The sequence below is a fragment of the Odontomachus brunneus genome, unplaced genomic scaffold (assembly GCF_010583005.1).
Source record: "Odontomachus brunneus isolate Ranch 3 - 2012 unplaced genomic scaffold, Obru_v1 Obru_scaffold_224, whole genome shotgun sequence".
NCBI lineage: Eukaryota > Metazoa > Arthropoda > Insecta > Hymenoptera > Formicidae > Odontomachus > Odontomachus brunneus.
This window is the reverse complement of record NW_022639674.1, coordinates 395,609-405,360: the sequence shown is the minus strand read 5'-3', so window position 1 is coordinate 405,360 and position 9,752 is coordinate 395,609. Positions and strand designations below refer to the sequence as shown.

The window sequence follows — 9,752 nt, the reverse complement described above, 5'->3', positions numbered from 1 at the left end:
CGAGATCGAGAGAGACCTGCCGGAGAACTCCTCTGAGACGCTCAAACTGACCAGACCTCGCAGTAAACCTTTCACCTCACCGCTTCCTAGACACTCCGTCGACCGAGTTGGATACGCGACGTCGACATCCTCTAGCTAGCACCGCTTATTTCCACCGCGAAAACACCGACCACGCGCCCGAAATCGCCAACATATTGGAGCGCTCTCGAGAACACGTAATCAACGTTAAACGTATCACCGCATACAAACTCACAACGCGGGCAATAGAAGATCGCGAGACAACGCCGACCGCGTCCCGCGACCCGCGGGCGAGTCTGGACGCTCGCAGCTGTCATCGCGACGACAACTAAGACTTACGACGTGAGCAAAACCGCGACCACGCATCAACGGCGTCGCGCTATCTGTAAATAATTGTAAATAGCGTTTACTTAAGAATATATTTTACACTTCTTATTACTTACGCCACTGCTTCTAATTTATTGAGCTAAACCTTGGACCACACCGACTAAGTCTATCCCGCACGTAACGCAAGAGCGTTACAAAATTTTCATAGAACTAATTAAATTGATTAATATACAGGAAAAATCACTGAGAATACTTCCTACCGCGATAAAGGCCGTGGATCAGGATGTCGGCATAAATGCGCCGGTCCGATACACTATTCAAGGTGGGATTCTTCCTTTCTTGAACTTAGATTTCAAGACTGCCGAAATTGCTATGATACGATCGTTGCACGATCACGAGCTAATATCGCCAGCAACTATTGTGATCAAGGTAATATAGAAAAAAATATTCGTTAATTACTCTAAAAATTTGTCTAAATTTCCTTGGTAGACATACAAAATATAAAGCCTGTGTTATTGCTTATTAAATAGGCTACCCAAGTGGACAATCCTGATAGGTATGCTCTCGCTACAGTCGTTGTATCGCGAGAAGACGGAGTCGGCTCAACGGCTGGTAAATAACTTTCATATATCATTTAATTCAGATATTAATTGTTTTTATCTCATCAGTACCAATATTTAAATTAAACATACATCATGTGTAAGAATGAGTCAAAATGATTAACTAGATTAAAGTATCGTTAACTTGGAAAAAGATCTTATGTCAGATATAAAGTTAAAATAAAATTCATACCTTTATTGATCCTAGGTGGTCGGTTACCTGTGAAATTTATGCTGAAGGATCATCAAACGAGCGTGCCAGAAGACACGCCATCTGGGAGTGTTCTTCTAACGACAAAAGTCAACAATATCGATCCTGTAAGTAGTAAAAATACTGTTGTGACGCAAATTAATTACGATCTAGCAACGTAGTACAGCCTTTGATCCTAGGGCTTGAGATTTTGGCTGATGGGCGCAGTGGAGGATCTCGAGCGATTCTCCATCACCAATTCCGGCGAGTTAATTCTTAAAGGTAAACTGGATTACGAGCGACGCATCCAGCATAGCTTTTTGGTTCACGTCACCGACGGATATCACGTGCGTATATTTTTAACTGATTGCATTTGAAACAAAAAACATCGAAAATTTATAAATTTGTATAAAATACGAGTATAACTTAAAATATACAGGGTTGGCAAAAAGTCCGGAAACGGTGAAATATCTCGAAAAGGATCAACTGTAGCGAAAAATATGTAAGTTGCAAAGTTGTAGGGCTTAATAAAATATACCTAATGATGGCTAAAAATTTGACTTTGGGTGGAGGACGAAGGTCAAAATGAATAATAACATCTGAATGAATAACCGCGTTCGATGCGAGCGAATGAACAACTAGGCTTGGAGCTTAAAAAACATAAACACAGGAGAAAAACAAGAATAACTTTGTTTTTCGTATCTCGAGCTAGACGATATGACCGGCTTAGTTGTTCATTCGCTCTCATCGAACGCGGTTATACATTCACAACGTAATATCACACGTACTGTCGAAACTCGCGCATGCCCGCACTTCACGATAACGCTTCTTGATCTTTGTATTTAAAAAAACGAGTTGCGCTTTCTCGTATCTCACTCTGTCTTTTCTCTTTCTTTTTCGAAAATGTTGACCGAAAAAGAAAGAATAATGCTGCTTATTTATCGAGGATTTGGAAACCGCATTAGATCATATCAAGAAGTAGCTGATCTATTCAATGCTACATATTCTGATCGCAATCTTATTTCTAAATCCACCGTTCAGAAGACAGTGATACGTTTTTACGAAACAGAAACAGTTAAAGACCAAAATCCTTTCAAGCCTCATAACTCTAAATATGTCTAATAAAAAAAATACTTTATTATAGGTTTTTGGAAAGCCCTTGAAATAAGCTACAAGAATATGTAATAAAAAGTGGGGGGTCCAATTTAAAAAATTCAATTTGACCTTCGTATGACCTTTGTCCTCCACCCAAAGTCAAATTTTTAGCCATCATTAGGTACATTTTATTAAGCCCTACAACTTTGTTACTTATATATTTTTCGTTACAGTTGATCCTTTTCGAGATATTTGGCCGTTTCCGGACTTTTTGCCAACCCAGTATATAACTTTAAAATATATAAATATGTAAATGCTTTTAATTTCAGAATGACACGTCACGTGTAAACATTTCGGTCGAAGACGTGAATGAGTGGGAACCTCGATTCCGACATCCTCGATATGAATTCCATGCTCGTTCCGTGAGAGAAGGCTCTATCGTTGGTAAACATAATCTTGAATTAAATATCAATCTGACTCTCTGGCACTCGATATTGACAAAGAACATGCGACTTTCGCAGGGAAACTGGAAGCGGCCGATGGCGACAGAGGCGACAAAGTCAGCTTATCCCTCAGAGGACCGGATGCAAGGTATGAATTATACATCCAATGTAACAAAGATTAACCAGAATGACATAGATTTAATTTTAATAAAAATATGATTTTTTAGATCTTTCGAGATAAAGGATAACGGGGAATTGGTGCTAAGTTCGCCGGGTCCTTTCAACGGATCTTTGGCTCGATTGGTAGCAGTAGCATCTGACACTGGAAAGCCACCCAGGTTCTGTCTCTGTTTTCCCTTGTTTGCATGCCCGATAATCCGTCCAAGTAGTAATTTGTCTTCGCGCACAATTTCTTCAGATCCAGTATGATTCCGGTAATCGTTCACATACCGGACGGCGGATCGTTGCCGATCGCAGCGAGAGCTGCGCCCGCTTGGCTCGGAAGCAGCGTGCTGTTGGTCGCCATCTTCGCTGCGGTTTTGGGTCTCCTTGGAGTTGTCATACTGATCCTCATCCTTTACATTTACAAACAGTGAGTAAATATCTTTAAATAACTAATAATAATAATTATTTATTACGAACCATAACAATATTTACTACTCGTAAATATTGAAACGTTTCTAACAAATCGAAAGATCTAAGATTACATTTTATGGCTTATCGTTGACTTTTTTTACCTTCAAGTAAAAGACCCAAAAGCGGTGGTTCAGTCAGCTCTGTGGGTACCGGATATCGCGAGAAATCACCAGTTCCTTCAGCTCTAAGCCCGACGCCACAGGTACTAGGTGCCAACGTTCTCCAAGATGTCCTGGAAGGCCCACGTAATCGTCGTCACGAGAGCGACGGAAACGAGGATGATAACACCGAGAACCGCAACGATATAGATAATCCTGTCTTCGGAGAAAGCAACGAAAGCTCATATGGCGCTACAATTAAAAGTATGTTATTACAAGTATAAGTCTAGGCACACTAATGAATCTTTTATAGTTTCTATGATTATTGATATATTTTATCTTTACTCTCTTTATATGAATTTTTCTTATAATTATAAATTTCTTTAAAAAACAATTATATATGTCTTTCAAAATTATATTAAATACTAACGTATTCAATTGTTAAAACAACTAATTGCTTCTTACAAAATATATATATTACAGTTATATTTCTTTCTCCATAAAACGATTTTAAGGCTACGTGTCTTTTTTAAAATCACATCTGTGATGGTCAAGAGAACCAGGACGTTGAAATGCCCTTGTTTCTTTCTCATGTCACAGGTATAGCATCGGCAAGGCAATTACCATTGTATGCCAGACACAAAGTGGCACCCGCCCCGAATCCGCCAACTTTATCAGCAACTTCGAACATTCCTAACATCGGTGGACTAGTGCAAAATATGAACGACTTGAGCGCTAGGACGAATCTGGATGCGGGATCTCATGACTCTTCCAATTATTCCGGAGATCCCCCGGATTCTCTAGTGCCAGCGTGGCCTTCTAATTCGGTTTTACCAAGAATCAAAAAATTATCCTGGGATGACGATGACAGGGTAATTATCTTGCTAAAAATAGATCTGTAGTCATTTTGTTTCAAAACAAACATAAAAGGAGTAATTTCAAGACGAAATAGACAACAGATAAACGCAGCAAGAGAGAACAAAGGATTCTATTATTTTTTAGACCGTGGACAGTGTTGAAGTTGCGGCGGAAACGCGAGCCGGAAGCAGTCAAGCTGGCAACGAGAGGCTCAATCTCACCGTGTACTTTTAACGATTAATTACTGTTAATACGAGAGATATGTTTCAATTGTGAATGGCGAAGGATTGTCGTAAGCGTTATTTGATTAGTCTAGTTAAATAAAGTCTCGTTGATGTCGAAATTCTGTGAATGAACTTCGGTGCATTTGCAAAACAATGCGACCTTATGCACGTATTCGGTCCACGGCACATCTGTGCTATCCTGTGTTACCCTGCGCAGCATAGCGTTAACTTGCATTATCTCGAATAGATTATGTTCGCGATCTGTCGGCCGCGACATCGATCTCTGATTGTAGGAAGTAGTTATTTTTTTATTGAAAATGGAACAATGAAAATGCTACATAGAGAACATGATTTTGAAAGAATTTTATATAAAAAAAAAAAGTACAAAGAAAAGGAAATCTGGAAGATTTTGAAACACATTAGAGTATTTTTTCAATTAGTTTGTTAATATGCATTGAGAATCTCATTTTTTTCTTATGTATGTAGTTAACGCATATTTTTTTACTACTTTGATCAAATTAACGAGAAACATTAAATTTGAACATATGAGATACTACTCTTACGTCTATTGTATCTACTCTTTTAAAACATTTTATCTCAAACAGTGTAAATGCCATAAGAAAGATGAATGTTTCAAGTCTAAGTATTGTAACTTATGTAAATTGTGATTATATCAGATAGTAGTAGTTGGTCGTATAATCGTCTCTATTATGCTAGTCGATGAAGTTGTCGCGTTCACACTTTGTTGGATGCCTTTTGTTAAAACCAGTTACTCGAGTACACCGAGAAAACTGTGCCAGTAGGTCGATCTTCATGAGTATTTCCCACAACGAGTAAACGAGTGAGTACGTTCTATTCGAACGGAACTTGGAATTCGTTTTTCAAGAGTCTCATCTCTAGTATTATTTATGTTTCAATTTCTCGCATGAATTAAACGTTGCTTTGCGTACAGAATGGAACGGTGATTTTGAAACAATAATAATCGAGGATTAATGATAAATCTCTTAACACATAAAAAATATATAGTTTTTAAGTTGCTAGAGAGATATGATATCAAAAGAAGAAAAACAACATATATGTGAATATCAAAACTAATTTTAATACTTATTACTACTGTATCTGTTATCTACTTATCATACGCAGATACATATAATCAAATTGTTTTGCCAGCATGTTTCATGATATTTACTTATATAAAATGCACCGACTACTTTAACGCTATGTAACACCTACCAAATACAACTACCATCACGACCGGTAACGATTGAATCTCATCCGAGGTGGGCTCGCTGAAGAAAGTGACTTGTCGCATGAGGAGGGGAGAAAGTGACCCAGAGAGGCCTACGACTCGACATCGTACTCGAATCTTTTCTTCTCAGTCGGCCGTGACATTCGGTTGGGTGTGGAATACTCGCAAAACAAAGGGAGAAGTTGTACACAGTGCACGTGTAAGTAATGATCTCTATATTTTCCATTCCATTCCATTCCAATTGCTTCTTTAAAAAATATACGTGTATGTTTGTGGTAAAAAATTGAACTTCCTCAGTTTTTCAAATTTTGTACTTTTTGGATATTTAAGAAAATTTGTAATTACTGAAATTAAATTTAATCAGAATGGAATATGTGAATCGATTGTAACGCAAATCATTCAATGTCCAATCATGTAATATGTTAATAAGTGTACGTCGGGATTTTCCGGCACACTCATTTACATCCGGATACTTGAAGTTTCAACATACCGTTGTAAATTTTCCTGGAGAAAGTCAGAGATACTAGGAACACATATCAGATCAGATAGAGAACGACATGCCTCTCTTTCAGTTCTTATACTCCACCAAAATTCTTATCTTTGTTATTTATTTTCAGATCACAAAGCTACAATAAAAATGAAACAAATTAAATTACAATTATCTTTTCTTATTACATTGATATCAATTACCACTATGACATTCAGTAAGTATATAAGTATTTACATATTGCATACAAATATTTATAACTAACCACTTGATAAATAACAATTAATGTGTGTATGTTATTGTAACAATAATTAATATTTAAGAGATAAAGAAACAAGATTAAAGTTGTATTTAAGCAAGGTTTTAGTTATCAAAATCAGGAAAAAAAATATGTGATTTTATCTGTATTAATTTATTTCTTTATTGTTTATTAGGTATGCCATCTCAACCGGACACATCAACTGTCGCAATAAATTATGGTCCTTGGTCAGAAATTCTTGAAAATTGGGTTACTACCCAAACCGAACATTCTCGTACGCCACGCGTGATGATAATCGGTGATAAAACAATAACAGTATCGAATAAGATTTCTACTGGGAATAGAAACGAAATTTCCGAAACTCACCTGTATATGCTTGGTATGGTTTAAAATCTCGTTAAAAATTTACGGATATGGATTTATTTCAATAGTCAATGACTTATAAGTAATTAGTAACAACATGAATATCGAAAGAAAAGAATCTAAAAATATTCAATGGGAATTTATAGGTGCTATCGAAAAACTATTAGACAGAATAGATAATATGGAGAAACGATTAAGAAGAGCGGAAGAAATATTATTGTACATTATCTCTGGCAATAACCAAATAAAAGGTAAGTTATCTAAATTTTAATAAATAGGAAAAGATTTATAGGGAATATTAAACGACAAATATGTGATCCTTTAATTTATCAATTACAAAGAAAAAGTGTAACACGTCTCATTTATATCATAATTGCTTATTATTACTCTTCCAGAACCTTGTCCCGCCAATTACACGAGAATGGGTCAAAACTGCTACCACTTCAGTAACCGTGATTTCAATTGGAAATCATCGCGCAGCTTTTGCCATGGAATGGGTGGGCATTTGGTCGAGTTCGACACGATCGAAGAGACCCAAGATGTAATCGCCGGCATAATGTCGAACTCTAAACTGAAGGGAAAGAATTTCTGGACAGGGGGGTTAAATCCGGGACTTTTGTGGATTTGGAACAGTGGTCGACCAGTTCGTGAAGACACAAAACAGTCAATAACTGGCAATGGCAGGTTCGTATTACTTATTATATTGAAGTCATCTTTGGATATTATATTATTGTGCCATGTGAAGATAGAAAATGAATTTAAATATGAAATATAAAATTTTTCTTCAAATCAGTCGTGTTATTTCATAAGATAATGAGCATACGAACATTTATCACGACTTTTTAGAGCGACCGGAAAACCGGTTATATATTTGGGTTATATACTTTGAATAAGCGGGATGAGGTGAAGACTAAATAACACATAATGAAGTCTATTCTTTATAGCTGAACTAGTATACTTTCAGAACTTAAAAAATAGATATATAGCTGTGGTTTGATATAAAAAAGAGAGAAAGAGAATTAATGCAAACTAGTACAGCCAGTTCAGCTCTAAAAAACAGATCAAATAATATTAATTGTTAATTCTCGAGTGGCCCGCGCTCTTTTATGAGATCCGTTTCTTTTCTGTTAGTTATATATTTATATATATATATGTGTGTGTGTGTGTGTGTGTGTGTGTGTGTGTGTGTGTGTGTGTGTGTGTGTGTGTGTGTGTGTACATATGTATATATAATTATTATAATTATAATTATTATTATTATTATAATTTTCATTTCAAATTTCAGGTGTTTGAAATTATCCTATAACGAATCGTCGAAGATCTACTCCTACAGAGGCGAGGATTGCGGCTTGAGGCAAAGATACATTTGCGAATTGGCAACCGATGATGAATCAGCAAACAAGATTGAAAGGACAGCACGATTGTTAATCGACAAAAACAATTAGCTGCGTTTAATGACGATTGGAAATAGAAAGATTATTTAAGCACGTCGAAACATGTACACGTAAATATATATACTGTATAAATAATTACGTTTCATTTCAATGTTACGTAATAATGAACGTTATTATCACCCATTCCAACGCCCATCCGTTTAAACAATCATGAATGTTTGCGTGTGGTTTGTTAAAAGCATAGTTAGCATTGGTTAGTTAAAGATTATCTCTCGAATATATCTGCAATCCTATAAGACTCTCTTTACAAGACGTATTTCGCAGCGTGACATGCTAGCGCCAGACTACATTTATTTTTATTCACTAAGGACAGAACGTATGTTCATTGGACGCCACTAGGCCACCGCTTTCGAAATTTTTTTTTAATGATTTCTATATTATTCGGACTTGTAGCACAACAAAAATCATTAACAATGACTGACCGATAACTCAACTGAAAGCCATCCAAACATGTTTCCTTTACGTCATAGATAAGACCACAAATGTACAAGTGTGTGGCATCTATTTTCGACGAAATCTTTGTAAATTCCGAGCTATTGCCATCCGCGCCATTGACTACTTTACCGAAAGCCGACAATTCGCCTATTTCCGAATTCTGACCCTTGTAAACCTAAAGTATGGATATGGATACTATGTATATATATATCCATATGAAAAGATATAAATTTAAATACAAAATTTTTCTTCAAATCAGTATGTTATTTCATAAGATAGACATAAGCATACAAATATTTCACAACTTTTTAGGACGACCGGAAACCCGATTATGTATTTAAGTAATATGCTTAAGATATTCTGAGATAAGGGGCATAAAAATCAAATAACACATAGTGAAATCTGTCTTGTAGCTGAACTAATATATACTTTTAGAACTTATAAAGAAATACTCAGATAGTACAGAGAATTAAAAAAAATTCAGTTGTATGTCACCAATTCTGAGTTCATTCTCAGATGCAAAAAGAATTCAGAATTTAGTTCAGTAAAAAGAATTCTTTTTGCATCTAAAAAGGAACTCTAAATTGATGACATTCGACTAAATTCTTTCTAAATCCTTTGTGCTATCTGAGTAGATATATAACTATAGTTTAATGTAAAAGAGAAAGGGAATTATAGTGCAATCTAGTACAACCAGTTCTACTACAAAAAACAAATCATATAAATATAATATCATATGATATTAATTTTCGAATGCGCTGGCGTTCTTTTATTAAATCCGTTTCTTTTCTGTTAAATTAATATATACAGGGTGAATATTATATACCGGAACACCTGAATATCTCGAAAACAAAGCGTTGTATAAAAAAATGTTAAATACAAAAGTCGTAGGGTTTAAAAAGATCTATTTTATGATATTAGCAGTTTGACCTTGAGTTGCGTCATAAAGATCAGGTCAAGGTCACAATGATGTTTTTAAATGGATACCCCCATTTTTTATTGTATATTCTTGTAGCT

The 9,752-nt window shown here is 35.7% G+C and overlaps 2 protein-coding genes and 1 long non-coding RNA gene across 3 annotated transcripts in view; 2 read left to right on the top strand and 1 right to left on the bottom strand.

Annotated features, from left to right (window-relative positions):
- Positions 1 to 585, bottom strand: part of LOC116852430 — a 4,040-nt gene extending 3,455 nt beyond the window's left edge. Inside the window, exon 1 of the long non-coding RNA XR_004379769.1 lies at positions 81 to 585. This is a non-coding gene — a long non-coding RNA (uncharacterized LOC116852430). The remainder of the gene's footprint in view (positions 1 to 80) is intronic.
- LOC116852427 (protocadherin Fat 4-like) overlaps positions 1 to 4,607 on the top strand; it is a 10,454-nt gene extending 5,847 nt beyond the window's left edge. Inside the window, exons 9-19 of the mRNA XM_032832778.1 lie at positions 580 to 774; positions 876 to 957; positions 1,153 to 1,262; positions 1,335 to 1,481; positions 2,559 to 2,673; positions 2,751 to 2,820; positions 2,900 to 3,010; positions 3,091 to 3,264; positions 3,417 to 3,670; positions 4,007 to 4,278; positions 4,409 to 4,607. Of these exons, the coding sequence (XP_032688669.1) occupies positions 580 to 774; positions 876 to 957; positions 1,153 to 1,262; positions 1,335 to 1,481; positions 2,559 to 2,673; positions 2,751 to 2,820; positions 2,900 to 3,010; positions 3,091 to 3,264; positions 3,417 to 3,670; positions 4,007 to 4,278; positions 4,409 to 4,498 (1,620 nt within the window). The 3' untranslated portion in view covers positions 4,499 to 4,607. The remainder of the gene's footprint in view (positions 1 to 579; positions 775 to 875; positions 958 to 1,152; positions 1,263 to 1,334; positions 1,482 to 2,558; positions 2,674 to 2,750; positions 2,821 to 2,899; positions 3,011 to 3,090; positions 3,265 to 3,416; positions 3,671 to 4,006; positions 4,279 to 4,408) is intronic.
- A 1,191-nt stretch (positions 4,608 to 5,798) lies between these two features.
- Positions 5,799 to 8,396, top strand: LOC116852429 (oxidized low-density lipoprotein receptor 1). Its single transcript, XM_032832787.1, has 6 exons — positions 5,799 to 5,936; positions 6,355 to 6,441; positions 6,659 to 6,862; positions 6,993 to 7,097; positions 7,242 to 7,530; positions 8,132 to 8,396. Exons 2-6 carry the CDS (start codon positions 6,375 to 6,377, stop codon positions 8,289 to 8,291), a joined length of 825 nt encoding a protein of 274 aa, XP_032688678.1. The 5' UTR covers positions 5,799 to 5,936; positions 6,355 to 6,374; the 3' UTR covers positions 8,292 to 8,396.
- The last annotated feature ends 1,356 nt before the right edge of the window (positions 8,397 to 9,752 follow it).